We start from the raw sequence: 26,879 nt of genomic DNA, 5'->3' as shown, positions 1-26,879 counted from the left end.
TGCATACATAGTCCATAACTTAAAAAATTAACAGTGTCACATCTTCACAAGAAGACGTAATATTGCACCAACTTTTTTACTTCAAAGTAAAATATGGTTTCATTGAGCGGCGTCTTACAACTAATATTGGTATCCTATGGATATAGATCGTAAGTGCGCTAGGTTAGAATGGTCCGGAGCACTGAGTATGAGTATACTAGATGCGGCACTGCACATTACGCATTTTATGCAAAGATTACTGTGTAGAGGTAGACTTTACTATTGCGAATTTTGACAACATGCACATACTTGAAACATTTCAAATCAAAGATGTGCAAAATTAGCGTAACAAAAAGACTTTTGAAATTTTTGCATATCCTAAAGTGTATAAAAAGAGACAAAATGTGGAGCCTTGATTATCAACACTATTTTTGTTCACAATTATGGACCATTTCATCATTGGTACGTATTAGCGTGTTACTAAAACAACTTTATGCAACTCATCCCTTACCAGTCGGCGCACCGCCGCCGACTATTTTAAAACCGGCACACACCTCTAACTTTCGTCAACTTCCGACTTAACTTCTAAAACGACTGATATCCCGGCAAAAACTCTTTCAGAGCAAAGTTGGACGCAGTCTACAGTCTATATGTGTGATAACTTCTAAAACAAGTGATATCGCTAGAGGTGACGCTGTCAGCGTCGTTACGCAAAATTGAATTTCACAGCCAATTAATTGAAATTAGCTGATCTAGTTTTCCAAACCATTCGCCAATTTTTTTTTTCAGAAAAAATTTTAACCAACAGAATTTTGACTGAAAAATTTTCAACAAAAAATTCTGCGTCGCAAAGTGGCAGATGCTCACGGACAAACCTACGAGAACATTTAATCTGCCACATGCAGAATTTTTTGTTGAAAATTTTTCAGTCAAAATTCTGTTGGTTAATATTTTTTCTGAAAAAAAAAAAAAATTGGCGAATGGTTTGGAAAACTAGATCAGCTAATTTCAATTAATTGGCTGTGAAATTCAATTTTGCGTAACGACGCTGACAGCGTCACCTCTAGCGATATCACTTGTTTTAGAAGTTATCACACATATAGACTGTAAACTGCGTCCAACTTTGCTCTGAAAGAGTTTTTGCCGGGATATATCATTCATAGGCTTGCAATACAGTCCGACACAATATAATGCCGCAAGGAAAATTTACCTGTTACCTGCTTTGTCATCCCACTGCATTCATTAAATTACCTGTATTCGTCCAGTTACCTGAGTCCGTTTATAAAGCCGACTGTTCTAGCCAACGACGGGCCTACGGGTACGGTAATAACAACGTTCGTAGACCCGAAGATTGGCAGCAGGGAGATGAACCGCTCGCCGGAGCCTTTGCTCGAGATGATTCTTACGTAGGGTCGAGGTGTCAGTTTTCATACAATATACATGTTAGAAAGATCATTCCTCCTTCCACAAAACATCTGTCAGCATCTCGCTTCGATGCCATGGGCGAACGTATACCATACCGTAGCAATCTCAGCGTTTAGCATTGTGCAGTTCACTCATTTTGCATCGCATTGTCACGGCGCCAAAGACCGACTCAACTGGCTATTCACGCAGCACTCACGCTCACACTTCACATTATTCACACACGGGACAGTTCCAGCTAACTTTAAATCGTACTCACATCCCTCGGAAACAATTTTCACCCCAAATAAACCGAGAAATTCACAAAAATTGCGGAGCGAAAAGAAAAACACGACCGTCCATTTTCACCGCACACTTTTGGTTGGCAAAAAATGTTGGGTTTCTAAAATAATATCGTAAATTGTTGGTTTTATTTTAGAGGTACTTCGTACGGGCTTTCGTAATTGCGCTATGCGCAATTTTAAAAATGAACACTTTCAGTAAATTTGACCATGCCCAACTTGACTTGCATTTTGGTAACAGACGCATTAGAGGGTTGTAGACGTATTAGGGTTCCGGGCGTATTACGGCTACAGACGTATTATGGCTACGGACGAAATAGGATTACGGGTCGTTCGATCCCCTTAGCAAGCATACAATAGTTATTTGTGTATCTGTTTTGGACGTTTGATTTTAGGCAATTTCGCGAGTTGTAGCCCGAACGAAGTGAGGGCTACATGCGAAAGTGCCTAAAATCAATCGTCCAAAACAGATACTCAAAAAATTTTTCATGTAAGGGGTCGAAAACCCGAGAAAAATCTCGAAACTCCCTCATTTTCGGCCCCGACACATGAAATAGTTATTTACGTAACTCGGCCTACTCAATCGATACGTAAATAACTATAGGTTTGTTTCAAGTAACTGTAAGCACGAACTTTGACAACCCGAAGAACGACAATTTCATCCAAAGCAACGTCGCTTACGTGATATTTCATACAAATCGACCAACGTCGCCTACGCGATTTACACAGAGGTATTATTGAGGTTATGGTTATATGGATGAAATTTGACAAACCTATGGAACAAACCTATTACGGTATCTGTTTTGGACGATTGATTTTAGGCACCTTCGTGATTCGTCCAAAACAGATACTCAAAAAAAAATTCATGTAAGGGGTCGAAAGCCCGAGTAAAATCTCGAAACTCCCTCATTTTCAGCCCGACACATGAAAATAACCATTTCATTCTTGGCTTGTTATGGGAACCGAAAGTGAAAATGCAAAGCTTTGGAAAATGTCAATTTTGAGGGGCGAAAGTAGTGGAAACGTTTCTTCTCGTATTACGCGCTTAAATCTTGTCAAATCGTTGCTACTATCGCACTGCACTTACTGTTGTGAAATTTTTGCTTTCGAACAATAATATCTGCAAAAGGACGCTGAAAAAATTATTCAATGCTTGCATAAGGAATTCATATGCATAAAGTCTGCGTTCTAGGGAGGACGTTTCTAGGGAGTATTTCATTTCATTGATTTCATCATAATAAAAAATAATATCCAACATGATCAGCGTAAGTCTAGCTTGCATTTAACAAGTCAAAAGAGCTACTATAACTCGGTAACTCGGGATTCAAGGTTGAAAAGTCTCTTTTTCGTGTTTATTGACCTTGGCTTCGGCTCGGATCAACAAAATTCACACGAAAACTCTACTTTTCATCTTTTATCCCTTGTTATGTTAAATACTATTATTTTGTGGCAGATCGTGTTAGAGAGGCAAAATGTCTGTTCTAGTCAACGCACTTCAAGCATGAGTGGTATTCTAAATAGATGGGTCGTATTATACATGGAACGAAAGAGGGTAGGTCCAGCTACAAAACCCCTTAGTCACTTCCGCGAATACGCACTGTTGCAAGCCAGTAGTACTGTCCAAACATTGACCAATGACCATATTTTCAGTCATATGTCAAGAAATGATGGCGGCACTTACAGATTATTATACTCTTTATGAAGGTCTGGTCAAAGGGCAAAATTACTGCAAAATTTCAACTTTTAGAAACATGTCTATCTCGAGCCATCACAAAAAAACTGTTTTCATGACCCTTTGACATGCTATAACATTTCACTCCGAAAATGGGAAACTAGCCGAAAAAGTAAGATACCTATTTCTGTTGAGCTATAGCTTGCGCGGATCGCGGAACCATTGTATTTATTATCACCAATTCAAGTTTTGGCAATATCACTCTTATGTCTACAGATGAAAGCCGAAAGATTGTCTAGACCAATGAAAACCTGCAGTAGTATTAAAAAGCAAAATTTCTTGCTTTTAGTGTGTCTCGGACTTTTAAAACAAAGTTCTAATACTTGAAACTCTCCTAACTCATCACCACATTCTTTGAACTGTACATCCCCTTTTTTTCAAAACATTGCTCTCGTTGTTATACTCTTTTCATTTAGGATGATGTGAGTGGTCACACCATGTGACAAAAATACTTACCTCAAATCAATGCTCGCAATGTAAAATTCAACTGGTATCCGTGTGACTTCAATACAAAGACATGAAATCGTTCTTAACTGAATAGATATTTATTCCGCTGAAATCGGTAAACACAATTCAATCAAGTTACTTTTTTGATGGACCAGTTGTGGCAGCCAATTTACTATCCTCTTCGGCATAAATTGCTTGGATTTCTTGTTTCTTCAATGCAAGTCGCTCTTCCTTGCGCTTACGGGCGTCACGTGTCTTTTGACGACGGGCTTCGTTCTGATCGCTCAACATCTTGGAACGTGTCTTCTCTGTCTTCTTCTTGTGGATGTACTCCATGAGTACGCGCTTGTTCTTGAAGACATTACCCTTGCACTTCATGTACAATTCATGGTAGAAGTGACGATCAATTTTTTTGTTGTCGCGGTATTTCTTCAATAGACGACGCAGGACTCGTTGACGTTGCATCCATAAATATTTGACGGGCATACGGGCATTGGCTGTACCTTTTCGTTTACCGAAACCACAGTGACGACCCTTGCGGCGAGCTTCAGTGTTTTTACGTACACGATATCTGGAGTGTACAACAACGGGCTTCTTGATGATAAGACCATCTTTAATGAGCTTACGGATGTTTTGTCCTGGAAACACAAGAGAAAAATTTACAATTCATCTTTTCACACTATGTCCACGTTAATTTATAGATTCTCATGGCATTGTTTACAGGTCATATCCTAACCTCATTTTTAACGAGGATACCGATACAAAATTTTCCGCGTTTAATTTACGAAAATAAGAAACTACGGCAAGGGAAGAGGTCAATGTTAAACATTCCAGAAATTCCAAAACAAAAACTTAGTCAAGGAATGTTACTGAAAAAGTTTGTTTTTCTAGCAAAGTTACAAATTGTATCATTTTACGGGTAATTCAAATGCCACAGAGTGCCTTTGCCGAAAGTTTTAAACAAAACAACGCCACACACAAAAACCGAATGAACTTACTTGAGTTGGTGTTGGCAATTTCGTTGATTTCATTTGGATCCAACCAAACCTTCTTTTTGCCGCATCGCATTACCGAGGCTGCAAGCCTCTTCTGTAACTTGAGGGAACTGGAAACAAACAAATGAAAATTTCCGTTTAGTATGATTGAATCCGTAACATATCATTGAACATCGGTTAGACGATCACTAAGCGAACACAAAATTCCGTCGAACAAATAAAAATTTTCATCAACAAAAGAGCAAAATACGCAAATTTCACCATGTGAGAAATCAATTTTTTTACGTTGATTTATAGGCACAAATCAATCACAAACCCATCATTTTGAAGGGAATCGTGTCGACGGTAAGCAACTGCACGGATTTATTGAAAAATTATCGCGATAGCATTCGTAAAATTAAACAAATTAGCGAAAATCGAATTACCTCATGTTGCTAGTTCAGAGACGTGTATTGGAAAGAAATTATCAATGGCTGAGCGGAAACACCAACTTAAAAAACCAGAATTTTTGACAGTTACCACAGTGCCATCTTGTTTTTTTTGACATTGGTGCCATTGGTGCAGAAAGAACGCATCACATTTTGACATAAGAAAAATGGTTCTCCCTCATGAAAGCATCAAAACATCATCGAAGTGAAAGAAATTTATTGAAAATTCTTTACCGCGCCAGCTTCCATGGTCAATTAGTTTAAAATGAAGGTAACACCACATTCTAAAGGCGGACCTGTACAATAATGCAATGTTATTGGAGTGCTTGACTTCATAAATTAATCAAAATTACCAACTGCGTTATTGTATTTACGGTCGGTTCTCGGACCAGATTTACCTTTTTATTTAAAATAAATTCTGAGTGCCGGAGTACATTCACAGCCCCTTTTAACAGAAGGTTCTAAACCATTAAAACAAACCATTACCACTAAACCATTACAAAACACACTTGATTACTATGCAAGACAACGTGATCACTAAAATGAGTTACTTTTACTCCCAAACAGAAAATAAATGAACAGAAATTACAAGCGTTCGACATCGGGGCAATGGGTAAAAGAGCATTGTCCCGGCGCGAACAAGAGGAGCGCCGGAAGCGTGAGGAGGAAACGGCTGCTGCTCATGTAAGAAACCGAATTTCGCTCTCGAAGTGTGTGATTAATAGTTTTTTGGTCACCAGGTTTTCAAGGAATTTGTCGAAACATTCCAAGAGGCCCCGTCAAATGTGTCCAAGGTCTGGGTTAAAGCTGGTGTTTATGATGCTGGCACACGGCGTAAGACAACATTTTCGTACTTAAGGAGTTTTTGGTTGATGCCATTAGATTTCATTTTAGGTGAAGACAATCGAGACAAGGGAAAATTGTACAAACCAACGGCTAAGGAGGAGAAATCATCTGCAGAGAGAGCACAGGAATATGCAAAACTCTTATCGACCGACAATAAAGCGTCGAATTCATCACAGAAAAAGAAAACCCAGGAAAAGAAGAAAAGTAACTTGGAACTGTTTAAGGAGGAGCTTCGGCAGTGAGTGTGCCACGTCTATATCTCAACGCAGTAACTAACAAAAAATATTTTCCATTTTTAAGGATCCAAGAAGAACGTGAAGAGAGATACAAGTACAAATCTATAGCGAAAACCATTCTACAGGCTCCCGAACCCGATCTGTTAACGCCACGTGACAACGAGTTCGGATCGATGGATAACGGAGATCCGAATACAACCAACATTTACCTGGGCAATTTGAATCCGAAAATATCGGAACAACAACTAATGGAGCTATTCGGTCGATATGGTCCATTGGCGAGCATCAAAATCATGTGGCCACGGTCAGAAGAAGAGAAATCTCGTGGTCGAAACTGTGGATTCGTTGCGTACATGAGTCGAGTGGATGCGGAAAGAGCGTTGAAGAATTTGAACGGTCGGGATGTGATGGGTTATGAAATGAAATTGGGATGGGGAAAAAGTGTTACCATTCTGAATCATCCGATATTCATACCACCAGCACTCGTTGAGCATGTAAGTGCAACAAATTGTTTGTACAACAGAAACGACCTGAACGATTAATTTTTCTTACAGGTTATGCCGCCACCTCCGTCTGGTCTGCCTTTCAATGCTCAGCCACAATTTAACGATATTTCAAATGTGAGTTGAAGATGAGACGTCAGTAGCGCCAGTTCTAATAGAAATTTCGTTTTCAGTTTCCGCCGAAAGAGTATTTCCTGAACTACAACACCGATCCCGACATTAAGCGGGACATGGAAGAGGTACAGTAATTTTTTGCGTGAAAATTTGAAAATATTTTTCATGAATTCTATCAATCCATACAGATTGCATACAAATGTATCGTCAAGGTGATGATACCCACCGAGAGGTAATCACCACGTTCTTTTATTGACTACACTCGGTACATAAATTCAATCGACAATCTCTTTTCGAATACTTTCAGACCTCTGCTGGCACTTGTTCACCGAATGATAGAATTTGTCGTGCGCGAAGGTCCGATGTTTGAAGCAATGATAATGAGACGTGAAATCGATAATCCAATTTTTCGGTTTCTCTTCGAAAATGAGAGTCCAGCTCACATCTATTATCGCTGGAAACTGTTTTCCCTACTCCAGGGTGACACTCCGACCGAGTGGCGACAGAAAGAATTTCGAATGTTTAAACGTATGTGCTGGATAGTGCCAGTGATTGTAGTGTAATCTTTAACATTTGTAAATTACAGGCGGTGCCATCTGGAAACCACCAGCTCTTAATTTCTACACACAAGGAATGCCAGAAGAATTAATTTCGGACGATGGTGCACCGGAATGTAATAAAGGCGCACTGTCAACAGCGTAAGACACGATTTCAATGAAAGTTAGAGTAAAACCAAAATCTAAAAATTAAATAAATTGCAGACAACGAGATCGATTAGAAGATTTAATTCGGCATTTGACTCCCGAACGATCAAAGATTGGTGATACGATGATATTCTGCATAGAACATGCTGAAGCTGCCGATGAAATTTGCGAATGTATCGAGGAATCGATGTCAAACTTAGACACATTAGTCAGCAAGAAAATCGCTCGACTCTATCTGATTTCCGACATTTTGCACAACTGCAGTGTTAAAGTATCCAATGCCAGCTTCTTCAGGAAATCGTAGGAAAACCAACCAGAAAAAGATTTGTTCGGACAGTTTATCTAAAGCAAATGTTATTCACTTTCTTTGCAGCATGGAAAATCACTTGGAACAAGTCTTCACACACCTTCGTGCAAGTTATATGGCTCTTGAAAGTCGTTTAAAAGCCGAGGGATTCAAACTGCGAGTTTTACAAGTTTTCAAAGCTTGGGAGGACTGGACTGTATACCCACGAGACTTTCTGACAAAATTGAAGCATATTTTCCTTGGACTGTCACTGGTCCGTTGTTAAATATCGATTTCAGTGCGAATGATTGTTAACCCATTAATCTATTGTTATAGTCGAACGACAAACCGTCGGATATCGATGGCAATCCAATTTCTGATGACGAAAAAGATGATGAGGATTTGGATGGCATACCGTTGGATGGGGCGGCTTTATTGAAAAGTGCAATGATTCGCGGTATACCCGCAGAAAATCGAATGCGAGAGATGGAACGAGATAGCGAAGACGATGACATTGATGGTGTACCATGTAAGATTAGGCCCTTTAATCCATTGTCTCTAAAGTGTCGAAATTACCTCAAATTTAAATTTTCGTTCCAGTTGATGAAGACATTGATGGCATTCCGTTGGAAAAACTACAATCTTCGTCGTCTGCTAAACCAGGCGGCGGAGGATTCATTCCATCAAAATGGGAAACTGTAGATCCAGATCAGATTGAGGCTCAGGCAATAACAACTAGCAAATGGGATACGTTAGACAATTCCGCTCCGGAGCCACCTACTTTGTCAGAAGTCAGTACGGATGGCAGTTTCGACAACGATCCAAGAGACTTAGACGAAGAAAAACGATCTCGCTTAAAGAAAATTGAGACAAAAGTACTGCAATACCAAGACGAACTGGAATCAGGGTCACGTCAACTAAAGCCGGGCTGGACAATTGACAAGCAAATTCAACACTACAGAAGAAAGCTAACGAAACAAATGAAGAAATCCGAATTCCAAAGAGACGATACTGAGTCTCCCGACGAAAAGTACTATCGGAGTAAAAGAAGTCCTAGTCCATCCGACGTATTGTCGTACGTAACGATATTATCGAATTCGCGCTGATTTGTTGCTAATAAAATGTTTAATTTCGTGTAGTTGCCGCAAATCCAAGAAATCCAAACGATCACCATCACCGCTTTACACAAAATCGTCAAGAAGAAGATCACGAGACTCATTGTCGCCGACAAGATCATTCAAATCGTAAGTTTAGACAAATACGCTTCCGACGGATTGTCATATTTGAACTTTTCGTCTCGTTTATACAGCAAACGACCCCGCTCTCGATCTTATTCGCGGTCGCGATCACCAAGCTATCCAGACTCGCCGAGAAAATATGAAAAGCGATCCGGTTACAGGTAAAAATTATGAAATTTTGTGGTTTTAACATCATCTGTTTCAACGACAATTTTACCACAGATCCCCATCGCCAGGGAAATCAGCACGTCGTCTTTCGCAAGAGCGAGGTCGCAGCACACGTGAAATACAAATGTCGCCAGTTCGATATGCCAAATCGCCAAGGCATAGGTCTGACAAACATCGTAAGCACAAATACTGAATTCATTTTTTAATTTTTATTAATTGTTGAGGAGATGGAGAAGATTTTTTTTAAATAAAAACTAAAGAATGCAAATTTGATGCCAAATCTTGTCCTTCATTAGTTCTGCCCTTCGATTTACTATACCTATACAGAAAATTATCTTAAGATCTTTGCTTTTTAGTTTCGTAATCGCTAGCAACTTTATGGTGAGTGCTGTTGTATGCTCTTTTTATGTTGTTTCTTCTTTCAAGGGTTTCCGTTGTGTTGTCCAAGATTACAATACTTTCATATTCCCATTTTGCAGTGGGTGTTTGAAGCAAATACGCAAATATCATCATTTCGACTTAATCTTTATTTACATTCCAATTTAAACCCTTCCAATTTAATGAAACTCTTTTGGCAAACTATCATAACCTTCTGGCTTCTCATCATAGTATGGACAAAACGTTGGACAAATGCCCCGCTCTTTGTTGATAAGTTTTCCTTTGTAACACGAACAGTTCGGCAAGCAGACTGGACAATTTCCGGAGTCGGTATTTATCAAACGTCCGTTCCGACATGCACAAGGTAACGGATCGCATTTAGCAGGACAATATCCCGATCCTTTGTTAATGTATCGACCACCAACGCATAAGCATGGTGGTGGTTCGCATACTGGTGGACAGTTGCCGGACTTTTCGTTGTATAATCGTCCATTGCGACATTGGCAAGGTGGTGGCGGTGGTGGTGATGGCGGAACACATATGGCGGGACAATTGCCTGATGGTTCGTTGACATAACGACCATTTACGCAGCGACATGGGGGAGGATTACAAGGTTTAGGGCAATTTCCCAGTTCTGCGTTAACGTATTTGCCGCTTCGACATTCACATTTCTTTGTTGGCGGTGGTCTGCGAGAAGTAAAAAAGAAAAGAAAATATTGGTCTTTGATGAGTGAAACCTTTGTCTTACCTGCATATTGGACAATTTCCAGACTCTTTATTAATCAGAGTGTATGTTTCGGTGTCACAAATACAATTTGGGCAAATTTCACAATCCTCTGGTGGTAGATAATGATTTGGCGGTCGATTTTTGCAACAATTTTTTTTACAAATACATTCCTCGTTAACAATGGGTGGTAGGTATAAGCTTCCACTGTCTTTAAGACAGAAACAATCCAATCCTGCTGCGGTTTTCCCTTTTCCTTTGGTGTCAGCAGGTTTCGGTTTCGGTATGAAAAACTCTTCGACTATAAGGTTATTTTCCCCAATTGCAAAGTCAATTAATTCGATGTGTGGAGATGATCGCGTCTCTCCCAGTGGCATCGCAGCCAATACCAAGGTGAAAACAATCAACTGAAAAATGATAAGTAATTTTATCATTCAGAAATATGATTGTTCTGTATAAGGTGTGGAACTCAAACTAAATATTAATCGTGTCCTAGTAATAAAAGCACGTCTTGTAATTCCATAATTCGTAACTTTCACACAGACTTAATAGTTATTTATCTACCAAGGTAGGTATGAAGGTATTTTTTCGCACTAGATGTCGATTGTCGACCCGAGGCGAAGCCGAGGTCGACAAGATGTCGTGTGCGAAAAAATACCGGCATACCTACCGTGGTAGATACAACGTTTTTCGCAATTTCGGGCCATAATCACCTTTCCAATGCAAAACAAGCAATGGCTATAGTCGCTGCTTTGTGCTCAAAAACCTTTTGGTGTCGGGGGTTCGATTTCTGGTCAATGTAAGATTTTTATTTATAAAAATTTAGCCTTCGTTGAAGGTAATAGGTTCTTTAGCGTGCGAAAAAAAAGTTGATATCGCACTGCGTGCGAAAAAAAAGTTGATAACGCACTGCGTGCGAAAAAAAGTTCATATTGCGCTGTGTCCGGGAATACAGTGAAATAAATACCTTCAAAACGACATTAAATGGATGCATGGAAAGGTGATGATTATGGACCGGAATTGCAAAAAATATAAATAAATTCTCCTCAGTTAACCCAAATTTATTACTATCACATACACTTCGCACTTTGTTTTATAAAACGAAAACCAAGTATTACCATGATGAACTTAACTCAATGATGTCTCGTTTCTGATTCTACTAAACTGAAATGCGCCTTAGGATATTTATACAAAAAAGTATCGATGACAACTTGTGATTGTGCCATTTCTGAAAGGATAAGGACCGGTTCATTCGTGTGAAAAAAAAATATTTTTTTTAATTATTTATATTTTATTCGATTTACAAATTTATACGTCTAAATCTAAGGCCTGCGAATGAGTGTGGTGGTGAATTCCATTCATGTGAGATGAACAAGAAAGATAAATGATTGGCAATTTCGTCGTGCATTTTCAAATGTGGAATCACCGAAATTGCATTTTAGTAGTTTTTTTTTTTGGTATATGCAGTTTCAATACTATCAAAGATGTAGGGAAAACGATGGAAGTGTGTAGGTGTTTAAACTGAAAATATATTTTTTTAAGTTTATCTCATCTAATTTGTGAGCCGCTTGCTAATCTACTAGGGGTACGTTACATACGTTGAATTAATATTCGCACGGTCCTGTTTATTGGGGTGAACAACAATGAACGTACACAGACAGTTGTCGAGTTGGTTCCTTCTTTTGATTTAAATGTTTTCGTAGAAAATCTTTTACTTCATTAGTTTCAACATAACAATCTGCTTATCACCTAGAGCCCATCAGAGCTCACCGTTTATTTCAGTCGTCGAGACGGCATTACAAGTCTTTAAAATAACAAACAGAGGATTATACATTATCGGCAAAAATGATAGGACATTATTTCATGGTGGTAATATCCCCATGGTATTAATAACATAAATTATGCATATTATTAAAGAGTTGTATGCGTAACCTTGAACTTGTCCGAGATATTGCAGGCGTGGTATTTTTATTATCATATTGGATAGCACATAAATTAGACTGTTAGAATTCTTTTCCATCGAACAATGCAAAGAACAAAAAAGAATATAAAAAACAAAACAAATTTAATGCGCATGTTAAACGTTGGTGTTGCGCAAAGGATTATTTCGGACATGATTCATATTTCTTAAAATCATAAACTATACGAAATAGATAAGATTCTATCTACAGTGTTTTCCTCGCTATTCCACTGAATTTTGGTAACTATCCTTCACAATTTCTACGGGTACGATATTGTAGAACTGATTTAAACAGACTCACTTCGTTCGGGCTACAACTCGCGAAGTTCCCTAAAATATACCGTCCATAACAGATACGTAAATAACTAATAGATTACTCGTTCATTCTTGCCGTCTATTAAAGGTAAACTCTTATACATTTTCCCAATGAAAATTTTATTTGAGGATTCATGATGTCTTTTGTTACGTCGCAAGTCACGCTGGTGCCATGATTATTGATTATTGAGAAAAAAAAATCGATCAGCTGAATCGTAAAGTTAAGCTGAGCGAAAATACAAAACTAGTAAAAACATGGAAAGGTTAATGTTACTATAATTCTATGCAGACATGACATCATCAAGAAATTGGACTTTTTCGAATCATTGACCTCTCTTCTCTTACCATCTGTTATTAAATATACTAGTTTAACTGGTCGGAATGTTAGAATCGGTTTCGTTGCGGTTTGACTTACAGTATATTGTGGCATCCAGTTCGTTGAGTTCAACAAAACTTTAATTGATAACACTAAACTAACACCTCTTCAAAAAAGATATAGGACGTGTTTGATCCCAAAATAAATGGTTGATACATTTGAAATAAGATGGAAAATGCGCAAATGTTGATCTAAAAATCGGAAATCGTATCAAGTTATCATCCTTAACACATCAATTCTTTTACTTGCAACACCCTTCGAAAATGAAATTTTTGCAACGGGCACACGGTTGACACTAATGCTCTATTACTTCAATTGCATAACCACTTCATTTTACCAGGTAAGTCGTAGGTCATCGCAGGGCCTATTATTTGTAACAGTAAAAATAGTAAAATAGTCAAAATAAAAATTTGAACTCACGTACGTACTGTGCTTTATCCATTTACTAAAATTTATCAAAAATTTACAGAAAAGTAAATTTCGTAAATGACGGAAACTTTCGCTAACGTAAGTTCGTCAATAAAAGGCATTGTCATCGTTTATTTCTGTCGCTGCAGTCGATAAACAAATGATTTATTTTCTGAAAGTTGACTAAATCTAGACTTTCATCAATTTAAACATTCAACGAAATCAGTTCTTTACATTCCAAAATTTTCATCTTGTTCTTTTTCGATTGATAAAATATTCAAAATTTCCTGCTCATTTTTCGTAGCTCTTGATGTTAACACTTGATGGTGTTGATGGTACACTTTGTAGCTTTGTAGGTTTTGTAGTGTAATGATAACATAATAGGACATACGTTCCAGTAACAGAAATGTCAACGTAGAACGACAACAAAATTCAGTTCGTAGAAGTTTATATACAAGTTTTTAGCCTTCAACTAATAAATTATCTAAACTATTGAATCGCCAAAATGATAAATGAAAAATTGGGTTGAATTAGTTTTAAACAATTGCAGTGTGTCATTTTAGTGGCGGGTTGTAGGAGAAGCAAGAAGCTGATACATTTTTTTATGAAAATATTGTTGTGATTCACTGAGCTACTTATTTACTTGTTTTTTTATACGTGCGAAAATACATATGTGTGTCATCAGTGGAATAATTGCAAATAAATAAAACCAAAAACTGACAATGTCTGAATCAACAAGCTTGAGTTCCGATAGTTCCAGTTCCAGCACTACATTAACGGACACTGAAGAAGCATTTCTGTAAGTTTCGATGGAGATAGTCTGAATAGATGTTTACATTCTCTTCAGAAGGTATTCGTGTTCCATTTTTCCTTGAGCGTTTCTATACTTCCTGCTTTTCATGAATTAGGAAAAACAAAAATCCTTTAACGTCAACAGTTTCTTATCTGAAGAAAGCGGGCGTAAACATATGAGATCATAACTAGGAAGCTGGTACATAGACTGCAAACATTTACATAGTCATTTAAACAAAGAATCCAGTTGTTGATATTGAGATTCATGAGATTAAACTTTTAGTTTGTTTCATTAGTCACGCCTATAAAAATCACCGCAAATAATTTAAATACATTTCGTAGAACGCAGGCACACATTTTTTGAATCTGCTACTTCGATTAACTTAAGAGTTTTTAACTGATTGAACTTTTTAATATCGTCAAAGATTGTCTCGTATTTTCATAGATTTTCTCGAGGGGTAACTCACTTCTAGATTAAATGGATTAAATGGATTAAATGGTATTAAATGGATTAAATGGATTAAATGGATTAAATGGATTTAATGGATTAAATGGAATAAAAATTGGATTAAATGGATTAAATACGAAAAAACTTCATTTTACAAAATACTGTAAAAGTCTTAAAAATTGTTGATTTTGATCGAACCACGTACTACAACTCATACTACAATGTTAAAAAGCGAAAAAAATCCACTTTTAGGAGTTTTTGGTGTAAAGTGGATTAAATGGATTAAATGGATTAAATGGATTAAATAAATTTAATACCATTTTTAACAAAAAAAAAATTCCTTTACCTCACGAGTACTTAAACGAGCTGGTGATCGTGCAAATCTATTTTTCGCAATTACTTTACAAATTTTTCAGGTGGGTAGCCAAATTATTTCGGTAAAACTAAAAATTTTTTTTTGGATTAAATGGATTAAATGGATTAAATGGATTAAATGGATTTAATGGATTAAATGGATTAAATGGAAGTGCGTCACCCCTCGGATTTTCTTCTCTTTTTGTTATTTTGCTTTGAAGAACTTCGCTTGGATTTCTGAACAATTTCCTTTCATCAGACGAAACCTTTTTCTAACTTTAATTACATTCTACCCCTCGATCTATATCATAATTTACCACTCTCAACTTATAAGTGATTGTGTTTCTATTCTAGAAAAGCTTGTCGAAATGGTGATTTGGAATTAGTTATTGAACTGCTCAAATTAAGGGACAATGAAAAGGTGTTTTTCGACATAAGCTGCAAAGGAAAATCTAAAAGCAACTTAGGTAACTCGCGTATTTTACTCCAAACTCTTTAGGAACTGATTATACCACGTATTAGACTTGAGACTAATGTATACAATTTATCCAGGATGGACTCCTCTTCATTTAGCAACATATTTCGGCCACAAAGAAGTTATGGAAATTCTTCTTAGTAAAGGTGCTGATATCAATGCCATCAACGAAATGGGAGATACTTGTCTGCACAAAGCGGCATTTATCGGTCGACAGGTATTTATTTTTCAGCACACTTCGTCAATTTGTTCTTCGTCTAACAATAACCCATACACTCAGGATATTGTGATGCTTTTACTACAACATGATGCCGATGTGAAAGTGATCAATGGTGAGGGACGAATTGCTAGACATATGACACCAAAAAATGAAATCGGAGATGAAATAAAGGATCTACTGCGAGCAGCTGAGGCTACTGAAACTTTACGGATGGTATAAGTCTTTGAGTCTCATACTGTTTTAACAATTTAAATGGTTTGGGTTAACATATCGTTTTAGGAGGGGAAGTTTCTAAAGGCGGCTCGAGATGGGAACATAGAGATGTTAAATGCTTTAGTAAGTTATTTGAAGATTTCTTTAGAATCATTTAGTCTAGCAATCTGTTGGTTTTAGCTGAAATGTCCGTACCCGCCAAATATCAATTGTGTCGATGCACAAGGAAATTCATCTCTACATTGTGTGGTTAGTTTAAAGTTTTGACAATATTAACAACCAATCACTTATTTATACCAACATTATTATCGCGCAACAGGCCTACCGTGGTCATAAGGAAATGGCTGTTTTACTGTTACAGAACGGAATCGACACAAACATTAAAAATAATCGTGGACAATTAGGTAAAAGTCAATAAAGAAATTGTATTCGTTGAAATATTCTTCTATAAATGAACCTTACAACAGCCATAGACCTAGCCAGAGACCAGCAAACGTTACAAGTACTAAGTGTGAAATCAGTTCGAAAGGTAAATTACTTTCCGTATTGAAGAGAAATATTATTTTCCTCATTGTCAATTAAAAAGGTTCACAAAACAGTGGTGCGACTGGAAGGACCATTGCTCAAAAGGTCTAGGTTCTTAGGTTTGTATAATTTCGATAAGGATTTCGCATTGATCATTGTTAAGCTAGAATCATCATTCAATTTAATAGGTTGGAAACCAGTGTGGGCTGTACTTGAGCGCGGAGTATTGCATTATTTTAATACGCGAGCTGAGGCTGCCAATTTGAATGACAGTCGAAGGAGAGATTACAAGTATTTAGATAGTGCTAGAGTCACAGCATCCAAAGAGAATCCTTTATCGTTTTTCATTCATGTAAGTACATTAATTAAATTTTTTACTGAATTGGTTAACTAAAGAAAATTTTGCTCTTAGTTTAACGATGGAGCTACACATCGATTAAGTATTATCAAATTTACCGAGGACAGTTCCATCGAACGACAGGTTTTTATATTTGCTGATGAGATCATTTGAACCAATTAGTCGAAGGCAATTTACTTTTGCAGAGATGGTTGAACGGCATCCAAGAACATGTAAATTATTCCACACATTACCTTTGGGGAATCGAGAAACCCTCAGAGACTGATGACTATGGTACGTTGAATTCGTTTAATGAAATTGAAAACCGTTAAGCAAAACGCTCTTTTTCAGAAAATGTTGCTAAGCCACTCGGATCGATGGCTGAAAACCTAGCTCGAGCCAAAGCCAATTTCGATGTGCTAGAATCGCAATTGAACGATGCTTGCCTTTTGGTACAGAGTCTCGAGAAAAATGTAGGATTTAAGGATGGACAATTAAGTTCGAGCATTCCATCAGTTCCTTTGGCCGCCGTAATGGTAGGAACTGTTTTGAATTCGTATTTGGTAATTTTTATTTTATTTTATTTTAATCGAAAAAGTCCCAAGGGGGTGAGTAATGACAATCAATAAATAAACATTCATATGCTCACATCACCAGATACTTGTGTCTTAAGGATCAACTTGTAGAGGTTTCCCTTTATTATTTTTTCGTTGATCCTTATTAATATCAGCTTTTGACAACCGATGTAATCATACCAATTTATCTGTCAACTTTAGAGATTCAAATTGGTAGCAGAAACAGCAACCAGCATGCTGTTCTCGTTACAACATTGCTTAACATTATTTCATCAGCAAGAAGATGTTCGGATTATGCAACTAAAACAAGAGCAGGTATGGCCTTAATACGATGAGCCTATCAATCACCTTAATAATATTTCATTTTGAAAAACAGGAAAAGAGTCGAGTATTGGAAGAGGTTTGTCATTTCTTCTTACCCAATTTCATACCTCCAACAGCACTTATTAACTCAAATTACCATCGAACAGGCATTGAATGTGCTGGCACAAGAACACCACGAACTCGAACAAACGGTTGTGACACATTTATCCGAACACGGAAGTGTAAAAAGTTTAAATAGCAAATTCCCAAGATTCTACGAAACCGACGACGATGAATTCCATGATGCTTTCGATGCTGGTAAGTGTAGACTGCTGCTAATGGAATCAGCTCACCTGCATAGTTTCCGATTTTCAGATTCAGATTCCGACACGTTAGTCACAGCCGGTTCCGTTTTCAATTCTCCATCCCAGTCAATGCAAGACCTAAATGAAATGTCCGGCCTAGCACCTTACGATCCACTAGTCAATAACACATCAGCAGAAACCGACAATCGCAAGAACCGTAGACGAGCTTCGGATGATTCAAGTTCATCGTCAACAAACAGTAGCGACGATACACTGAATGCCGTCTCGATGGCTTCGTCTTGTGACACGTACATATCTCAAGGTGGTGATGCCTACAAATGTGCGCGTAGTGAATTTACATTTCAACGACCACCAAAAATGGACGTATTGGTTGATGTCAGTGAAACGGGCACTTTCCAAAGTCGGTAAGTCTAATTAGTAGAATATGAAGAAAATTATTTGAAATTATCGTGGCATCGTTGAATAGAGGCTGGTTAACTCAGTGTTGTTGAGTGTTCTTCAATTTCACTTAATTTAAACTTTTTGTGACTGCACGTTTGTCAGTTTGTTGATTGCTAAATTTTTATTTAAATTTTACCAATAATCTGAAATGAACCAGAAGTTCTAGCTGCTCTTTAACTGTTTCTTATCAATTGTCTACCTATGCTATGCAACATTGAATTACATAATACTGCATCCAGTACATACATGTTGCAGTGAATTTAATGTGTTGCACGTCAGTGACTATTTTTTAAGAAAATTCCCCCTTGTACTATCTGAACTTTTCTAAAATTTTATCATTGAGCCAAGGCAAATTATTTTTTTTATGAAAGAACTTGTCAAAACGAATCGTGTTAAGTCTTGGAAATGTTTATTTTTTTTTTAATAATCCCTGCTGACTGCTGTGGACATTTATAAATATTATTGACCGTTGTTTATTTACAAAAAGCAATTTCCATTTCTTGAGGACAAACAGATTATAATAAATGTTGCTAACTCATGAATGGAAACAAGTCCGCTGTAACATTACCGAAACTACCCCAACAAATTTCTGCGCAGGTCAAATGCATCGCAACCTTGGCCAGCGAATTATATAGAGTCTTCTTTAGGTATAAAATGCGATTCAGTTCAACAGTGATTTCCACATTTATAACGCGAAACGTGTGAAAATATCGGTTGTTAAAACATTTTACATTTAAAACAGAAAACTTTTTAAAAGGAAAAACATCATTTTGTATAGCTGAACAAACATTATTGCGTTCGGAAATAATTTTAAAAAGTTTACATTTTATATAAAACTTGTGTGTGATAGAAAAGCAATAAAAATAAAAAAACAAAATATTTTTTGATAATAATATATTGAGACTCAGAGGCCCAGAGAAAACACAATAATATATATGAAGAATAGTTCAATTATACATTTCACGAAAATTTCCAAACAAAAAAATACAAGATGAATGTAGGGTGTACATTTTATGATTATTGATTTTTTCATGTTGTACAGTTTCTCGTTTGGCCCATCAATTATGTTTGAGATAACCTTCGTTTTATTCATCCAATTTATTTTGTTGTTGTTTTTTTCTTTTCTTTCGAATCCATCGTTCGTTCGTTTTTAATACGTTTTCCATTTAATTATTCAATATTACTTAGTGTGTATGGTCATGAGTAGATTAACAGAGGACATCCAATTACATTAAATCATCCTTAAAATATAATCATTTCAATGTTACATACCCATCACTTCTATCTATATCTAATGTATTATATACAGAATATCTGTCTTTCATAGAATTCGTTTTTAATTTCAGTTTTATAATTTTAAAAATTCGTGAACCAGTCGTGTTTAATTGATTTTATCCGCAGTCTCGTTTCATTTTCTCGTGTGTTCGATCCCATATCCCATTACAGTAATAATAATTAGGGAAAATGAAGCGTGATTAAATCGTTGAACTTTTTAAGGTTCAGTAAACAACAAATAATCGATAAAACATTGTCCGAACATTTTTTTTTTGTATACATGATGATGTGATTTGCTCCTGCCTATATTCGTCTCCGCTAAAAATGATTATTAACCCTCAATAAAATAAAACAAAAAAATCGTAAATGTAAATGGAACTAAATTCTTGCTTTAACGAAATCTTGTAGAAGCTTTGATTCGCATCTCATTCAACAATGAATTGCTTTGTTTGTGCGACAATAATGAACCCCCAAGTGAAAATAATATACTCTTAACTTAATGGATGTTTTTCACTTTGCGAACTCATTCGCTCTTTCATGCTGCGTATTATTTTATCCGTCTTTTACATGGAAATATATTATGGTTCTCAGGCCACAGAAAAGACGCAAATGCTTAACAAAAACGGCACTGTGAATGGTTGTTTTCGACATTAAAGTTCATGTTCTTAGGCAATAAAATGTAAGAATGGGACGAGATTTAGATTTTCCTTGGTTTGGAGGATAGATAAATGAGAAGTCATTGGAGAAAATTTTGCGGTTTCTACACGTTTTAACGTGAAACCAAAAAGGCAGTGTCCGTCACCTAAGTGTATGAAACTTTTAAAATAAAACTCGTAATAAAGTAGACATTTAACTAACGTATTAGCAACAAGATTTTATGTACTGCGGTAGGATCCCTACTTTAACTTTTACCAATGTCACTTTTACGCACTAGCATGAAAATTCATTTACTCACTGGAGTACATAATAGTAGATTACATACTTGTGCGGAAAATCGTTGTTTTGAAGAGTGTGGAGTTTGTATGCTGAGCCAAAGGCGAACCGAAGGCGAACTCTTGTGGTTGTACAAACTCCACACTCTTCAAAACAACGATATCCGCACAATTATGTAAGTTATTTTACCTCTTAAGTGCGGCGAAAGTGAATTTTTATTTTGCTGGCCCCCTGCGAAAAATGAAAAGGTCATGGTAATTTTAGAATCAGGTCATATTCAAAATTGACGTGATTGTTCTATAGATTTCAGTCAGTTCAGTTCCGAATGGATTCAGGTTCAAGACAAAATACGCACTCCACATCCGTTCAACCTCGAATATCGATTTCATTATAATTCGGCATCACATAATGTTGGACTGTTATGTGCTTTTTAAGCTCTGTCTTCCTTTCTATCTTATTAGTTGTTCATCAATTGTATATCAATTGGTCAATGTACCTTTACTCAGGCCCGGACTGGCCATATGAGGCAACAAGACTGTCGTTAGTATTTTTATTTTATTTTATATTTTGTCGCCTTTCAATTCGGCCCTGTCTATACTACCGAGCAAACGGTAATACATAAAGGCAACTTTAGTACCATTGTAAAGTGGATGTTCGATTAAACATAGCGCACATCAAAACGTTATTAGGAACTTCGCCTATGCTTTGAGTAAATTGAAATCTGTGTAAAAATGTAAATACCAAAAAAATGCAGCCTGTAACATAGTAACGTTAAAAAAAAAAAATTGTAATTTTCAACAACCGCGAAATTCAAATTTAAAATTGGCGCCGGTCCAATGATCGCTTCCTATCAATTTGATCGAAACCGATCTGACATTGTTGACATTTTAAACTTTATATAACAAATTAGTTTACGCGTAAAACCACTTGTAAATTAAACACACTCGACAATTTTCTTCTGTTTTGCTAAGTTCCATAAAAGGCTAGGAGCATTGAATTCAGACATTTATTGCTTCGTTAGAGATAAATCAATATCAGGATACGGAAAGCCAAATAATTGTTGCTTAATATATAAATGTTGTATAAGATTGATGCAGGGAAGATTACTTTTGTTATCAACACATTTGTCTTCTCGAAGTCTAAGTCTCAAAGTCAAAGTCACCCTGCAACAAAGTATACAAATTATAGTTAAGATACGAAAATCTGTGTCAAAACCACAATGAGTAATGGCTAGCCCACCACAATTGTAATACGATCTTTTCATTCAGGACTTTATCTTATCAATTAAAACGATTCCAATTTATTGAAGAACGAAAATCACTTGAATATTATGTACATTGGCTGTATCTGCCGTAAATCGATATGTAAAATCTTATAAAGTTCATGATTGTTTAAAAAGTGCCGAATGAGGTGTGTTATCAAGAAACAAATTCAAACTGGTTGTTCAGAAGAGTATCAGAAATGGCAGAGTCTAGTCAGCAATGTGAAGAAAATGAACAGAAGTCTTATGAGTACAGGTTAGATGATTTTTTAATCAATTTGTTTTTTGGAACACACATTTTTAGAGCACTTTATTTGTACAGAAATGTTTTATCGTAAACGTCGTGTTTTCAGACATGAAACCATTATTGTTTAGGCTTAGCAGCATCACTCACTCGTTAATTTAAATTTATGATTTTCTCTCATTCTCAAGCTCTTTAATCGTGTCCGTATCGCTTATATAATTTCGTGCGTGTTCTTCTTGTTATACAATTTTCATTTAATTGAACGAATTCTATGTTTTCAGAACTTCATTACCAGTGCCAATGTTTTCAAGAAATGACTTCAGCATTTGGTCAGTTTTGAAAAATTGTATTGGCAAAGAACTAAGCAAAATCACCATGCCGGTTATATTTAACGAACCATTAAGCTTTCTGCAACGGATGACCGAGTACATGGAGTATGCAAAACTGTTGAGAATTGCATCCGAACATGATGATCCTGTTGAGCGAATGATTCATGTTGCAGGTACAGTATTGCCATTATTTATAGCCTTATTAGACCATTATTGACATGAATTGTTCCTCTGCGTAGGATTTGCTGTTTCAGCTTTGGCATCGAATTGGGAAAGACTTGGTAAACCGTTCAATCCTTTATTGGGTGAAACGTTCGAATTGGACAGGCCTGAATTCAGGATTTTGTGTGAACAGGTAAGAAGTCTTTGATTTAACCAATACGGTGAAGCGGTTTTGTAATTGCCGACCAAACTACTAATTTATCAATGAAATCTCACCCTCGAATTCAACATGTTTTTTCGCCATTTCAGGTATCTCATCATCCTCCAGTGTCTGCATTCCATGCAGATTCACCCAATTTTACATTTCACGGGTCAATTCATCCAAAACTAAAGTTTTGGGGTAAAAGCGTTGAAATTCAACCGAAAGGTGTCGTTACCGTCGAACTTCCGAAGTATGTTCTATTTACTGTGCTGTAGTTCTCAGGCTAACCCAATAAACATGATTATCAACAGATGGAATGAAGCGTATACATGGACGAATGTGAACTGCTGCGTGCACAACATTATTGTTGGTAAATTATGGATGGAGCAGTATGGTACTATGGAAGTTGTCAATCACAGTAATGGTTTGAGAGCAGTTTTGACCTTTAAACCAGCTGGATGGGCTTCAAAGGACTTGCATAGAGTTGAAGGATTCATTATTGATAAGGAGTATGTAACCCACAATCCAGTAATTAACACAATCATTGTCAAACTAAATTTTGTACTGATTCCAGTAAGAAGAAACTTCACTTCCTCTACGGTAAATGGACCGAGTTTATCAAATGCACCGACATCAATTCATACGACGAATACATGAAGGAAAATTCGCACAAATTTAAACGTGACGAGCGTAGTAAAAGTCCAAATGAATCTCCAGCGCATACACCGCGCAAAGTATTGTCCAAACTGAACAGTTTGAAGATGAGCTCGTTCAGGAGTTTATCGATTCAAGAAGTATGGAGTGTCTAATTTGTTAAACGTTTGTTCCGAAATAATCGATTCATTTTACAGCCTGATGAAAGTATACCTGATCCACCCGAGGGTGAAATTCCAAAATGTGATTCCACTTACTCTATTGATATTCCACGTTCGTTTACCGTTTGGGAAGCAGATCCGCGACCACCGAATACATCCGAGGTTGGTGTAGACATTCAATCAGCTGAAGGCCAAAGAAATTTAATTACGAATATTGCTTTCAGTTCTATCAGTTCACATTGTTTGCGATGTCGTTGAACGAAATGAAACCGGGAAAGGCAATATGTCCGACGGACTCTCGGTTGAGACCAGACATACGGAAACTGGAATCTGGCGATATTGACGGGGCGGCATTAGAGAAAACGCGGCTGGAAGAGAAACAAAGAGATGCTAGAAAATCGAAAAAGTCAAAGAAAGGGGATGATTTCGTTCCAAGGTAAATGCAGCAATTTGACGAGTGTCTATCTATTAGTTTGAAACGTTTTGCGTTCTGACTCAATGTTGATCAAATCCAATATTAACGGTCGACTGAATTTTATATCTTTGTTTCAGGTGGTTTAACTTCGGTACAAATCCCCACACGAAACAGGATGACTGGCTGTATACGGGTGGATATTGGGATCGCAACTATGAAGTGTCGGATATATTTTAAGAAAATAAATTGCATAAATCGCAAAGTATTCACTGAAATCTAGTAAGTATTGTGACCGATAAAATGGGCTCATACCTGATCTAAAAAATGGGAAATAAAAATTGAAAGCAATGCTTTTTACTATACAAATATTATAAATTATATCATATACACTTACTATACTCAATTGTGAATGTAATTTATTTATACACAATAGTCATACATCATATTTGATAAAGAGAGAAACTTGAAAGTTTGAGTTGATTACTATACTGTATTTTGTGCTCGTGTATTTTTAACTCGTAAGCATGAAAATTGACTTTTTTTTTAAATGAAACCAAAAATTATTTTTTTCAACCTGTAATCACCACGCCAGTTTAATCATATTAATTCTCAGCGAGAAAAATAAAAATAAAAAATCTTTGAACATTGAAATTGAGTTCCATACGAATTTCAATATTTGAAACGTGGACAATAAATCACACTGTTATGCGCTTCCTCTTGCTAATCTGAGCTGATATTATAATGTTTAAGGACACAAATTAGGCCCGACATTAAAATTTTGTTTTTTAGCAATGAAATATCCACTGCCGGGCTCACATTTCAATTCAGTTCGTCGATATGTTGTTTTTGCATTTTTTTAAAATCTCTTTTCGTTTACCGCCTTTTCAAAGAGCTAAAGACTTCAGGTCGAACCTTTCTAACATTTTCGAACTGCAATCAGTGAATTTCATTTTAATCTCACATTTTATTAAACTTCCCTACAAATTGAAACAACTGTTTTGGGATTTCTACATCAAAATATTTTCCGGCTACAAATTTACAACATTCTGTGATTATTTGACACTTTCTAGATTATCTGTAAATACAATATCCTATCGCAACCAATCCTTCTCCAATTTTTACCTCTTTTCCGGACTAATACTTACTTCGGCTGTATACCATTAACCTTTTAGACGGGAATCATATCGCCAATAAACTTATCGCGTCTGATCCATCGATACAACATCTATTACTTCATTTGTTTTAAGTTTTAACATTACACCTTGCAAAATAAAAACGTCATATTAATCAGATGACAGAGCCGTCTGCAAGAGGTTCAATAGCTACAAATTGAATCAAATTTTGAGAATAAAAATCTATAAAAACCATTACAAAATACATAACGAATTACATGTCAATTACTCGCGTGTAAAAAAATAGAAAATAGAAGAAGCTTTTGTAGACGAAATCAAATTAAATTTGGATAAGAATGATGAACGATTTTAGGTAATTTTCAGATGAATATTGAAGAGTTTATGTCAAAATCATTAGATGAGTTAAAAATTGTAGGCATTAGAAAGTGAAAAGCTCGTCATAACCGAATCAGGACAAATATGTTGTGGAATGTAGGAGAATACTAAGAGAATACTATGTACGACGAACGTTCGTTTACAACTTGAATGTCAGCTATTAAATCTTCCTGGCAACAAAATTTACGAAAAAGCCCATTACCCAATCGAAAGCACTTTAAAGCTTAGCGAAAATTTTTGACATTATAGTGGATTATGCAACTAGGGGACAAGTATGAAGGTTGTAGCCCGAGTCGGATGCAAGTGCTTCAATCACACTAGTTAGAAAAACATCTTTTCCCGAGTTGCATTTTATATGCTTGCGGACTAGATAAGTTTTCCCGCATGAGTAGTGGAAGCTAAAGGTGAACTAGCTCCCGCAAGCATTTTAATTTTTATTTTACACACCTTAATGATTTCAATGTTAAACATCAATCATACCAGAAATGATCTGACTTGAAAGAAAGCTTTTTTTAGAAAATATTTGTTTTATACTTGTGGGTTGGGGGTGCGGGTGATTTTTCATCAATGTTTATTTTGCAGGATATTTTTTCTATGGAAATCTGTTGATTCAAGACTATACTATATGTCGGTACATTTTGTCATTTTAACTAACAAAATTTCTAATTTTATAAACTGCGTTCGTAAGATATGTTTGTGTCAACATTCGAGCCGATGTCCGGCTTCTGTGATTCGCTAGTTATTTTTCCTTTTAATTGTTGGAAGTAGTGTTCCATCTAAAGTGATTGTTAAGTTGTAAAAACGTTAAACTAAAGATTAGACCAAAATGAAATTATTTGTTTAAGCATTAGAAGCGTTTATTTAACTAGAACTATAGTTCATAAAATTAGCAAAGTTTCTGTTAAGAGAATTTAAACAAAGGAATACGAACTAAGTTACATAAAAAGAGAGAGATTATACTCGTTAACTAACAAAATTTAATGCAATATAGTCAAATAATCCATGGTGTAAGACGGAAGTTTTAATTCTACATACATAAGGTTTCCCCGGAATGTCACGTACCACATGCCTCATCAATCTTGGAAGAGAACATGCTTTAAAGGTACGTCAAATCGAGATTGACCAATTCTGTCAATTGTTTTTGGATGAAACTGTCGAACTTTGTTTCACTAATCATTTCGAAGAT

The 26,879-nt window shown here is 36.3% G+C and overlaps 4 protein-coding genes across 10 annotated transcripts; 2 read left to right on the top strand and 2 right to left on the bottom strand.

The window, feature by feature from the left end:
- Positions 1-3,937: 3,937 nt before the first annotated feature.
- Positions 3,938-5,377, bottom strand: LOC119081560 (60S ribosomal protein L19). Its single transcript, XM_037190589.1, has 3 exons — positions 5,282-5,377; positions 4,860-4,966; positions 3,938-4,499 (listed from the first exon to the last, which is right to left on the bottom strand). Exons 1-3 carry the CDS (start codon positions 5,284-5,286, stop codon positions 3,997-3,999), a joined length of 615 nt encoding a protein of 204 aa, XP_037046484.1. The 5' UTR covers positions 5,287-5,377; the 3' UTR covers positions 3,938-3,996.
- A 42-nt stretch (positions 5,378-5,419) lies between these two features.
- On the top strand, positions 5,420-9,649 carry LOC119081559 (U2 snRNP-associated SURP motif-containing protein). Its single transcript, XM_037190588.1, has 17 exons — positions 5,420-5,555; positions 5,852-5,968; positions 6,025-6,118; positions 6,179-6,368; positions 6,431-6,860; positions 6,921-6,986; positions 7,043-7,108; positions 7,172-7,215; positions 7,291-7,511; positions 7,570-7,681; positions 7,745-7,987; positions 8,061-8,247; positions 8,310-8,502; positions 8,574-9,048; positions 9,113-9,217; positions 9,283-9,372; positions 9,434-9,649. Exons 1-17 carry the CDS (start codon positions 5,550-5,552, stop codon positions 9,570-9,572), a joined length of 2,778 nt encoding a protein of 925 aa, XP_037046483.1. The 5' UTR covers positions 5,420-5,549; the 3' UTR covers positions 9,573-9,649.
- A 238-nt stretch (positions 9,650-9,887) lies between these two features.
- LOC119081558 (balbiani ring protein 3-like) lies at positions 9,888-11,705 on the bottom strand. Its single transcript, XM_037190587.1, has 3 exons — positions 11,600-11,705; positions 10,506-10,888; positions 9,888-10,444 (listed from the first exon to the last, which is right to left on the bottom strand). Exons 1-3 carry the CDS (start codon positions 11,600-11,602, stop codon positions 9,937-9,939), a joined length of 894 nt encoding a protein of 297 aa, XP_037046482.1. The 5' UTR covers positions 11,603-11,705; the 3' UTR covers positions 9,888-9,936.
- Positions 11,706-13,932: 2,227 nt separating this feature from the next.
- Positions 13,933-26,704, top strand: LOC119081555 (oxysterol-binding protein-related protein 1). 7 transcript variants are annotated; one of them, XM_037190580.1, is made up of 25 exons: positions 13,933-14,339; positions 15,489-15,601; positions 15,687-15,826; positions 15,890-16,042; positions 16,109-16,165; positions 16,223-16,291; positions 16,362-16,446; positions 16,510-16,571; positions 16,629-16,686; positions 16,756-16,919; positions 16,980-17,048; positions 17,111-17,198; positions 17,256-17,440; positions 17,681-17,794; positions 17,856-17,879; positions 17,950-18,100; positions 18,158-18,512; positions 22,544-22,764; positions 22,831-22,946; positions 23,063-23,205; positions 23,267-23,464; positions 23,530-23,749; positions 23,807-23,932; positions 23,995-24,206; positions 24,323-26,704. In XM_037190580.1, exons 1-25 carry the CDS (start codon positions 14,263-14,265, stop codon positions 24,420-24,422), a joined length of 3,300 nt encoding a protein of 1,099 aa, XP_037046475.1. In that variant the 5' UTR covers positions 13,933-14,262; the 3' UTR covers positions 24,423-26,704. The 7 variants fall into 7 exon arrangements, with proteins under 7 accessions (XP_037046475.1, XP_037046474.1, XP_037046479.1 ...); XM_037190579.1 differs by having other exon boundaries at positions 13,934-14,339; positions 17,256-17,467; XM_037190584.1 differs by lacking the exons at positions 13,933-14,339; positions 15,489-15,601; positions 15,687-15,826; ... (12 more) ...; positions 17,950-18,100; positions 18,158-18,512 and adding exons at positions 19,295-19,546; positions 22,157-22,274.
- The last annotated feature ends 175 nt before the right edge of the window (positions 26,705-26,879 follow it).

This window comes from Bradysia coprophila, unplaced genomic scaffold (genome assembly GCF_014529535.1).
Source record: "Bradysia coprophila strain Holo2 unplaced genomic scaffold, BU_Bcop_v1 contig_358, whole genome shotgun sequence".
Lineage (NCBI taxonomy): Eukaryota > Metazoa > Arthropoda > Insecta > Diptera > Sciaridae > Bradysia > Bradysia coprophila.
Note: the sequence above shows the minus strand (reverse complement) of the source record. Positions and strands in the feature narration are given on the sequence as shown.

Excerpts from the sequence above, each read along its gene's own strand:
- LOC119081560 (XM_037190589.1), bottom strand. Across the intron at positions 4,500-4,859 it reads AATTGCCAACACCAACTCAA|GACAAAACATCCGTAAGCTC; the intron begins GTAAGTTCATTC and ends TTGTGTTTCCAG.
- LOC119081559 (XM_037190588.1), top strand. Across the intron at positions 5,969-6,024 it reads AGGAAACGGCTGCTGCTCAT|GTTTTCAAGGAATTTGTCGA; the intron begins GTAAGAAACCGA and ends TTTGGTCACCAG. Across the intron at positions 7,988-8,060 it reads GCCAGCTTCTTCAGGAAATC|CATGGAAAATCACTTGGAAC; the intron begins GTAGGAAAACCA and ends CTTTCTTTGCAG.
- LOC119081558 (XM_037190587.1), bottom strand. Across the intron at positions 10,445-10,505 it reads GGAAATTGTCCAATATGCAG|ACCACCGCCAACAAAGAAAT; the intron begins GTAAGACAAAGG and ends TACTTCTCGCAG.
- LOC119081555 (XM_037190579.1), top strand. The coding sequence starts at position 14,263 with ATGTCTGAATCAACAAGCTTGAGTTCCGATAGTTCCAGTTCCAGCACT. Across the intron at positions 17,468-17,680 it reads CTGTTTTGAATTCGTATTTG|AGATTCAAATTGGTAGCAGA; the intron begins GTAATTTTTATT and ends TGTCAACTTTAG. Across the intron at positions 17,880-17,949 it reads AGAGTCGAGTATTGGAAGAG|GCATTGAATGTGCTGGCACA; the intron begins GTTTGTCATTTC and ends ACCATCGAACAG.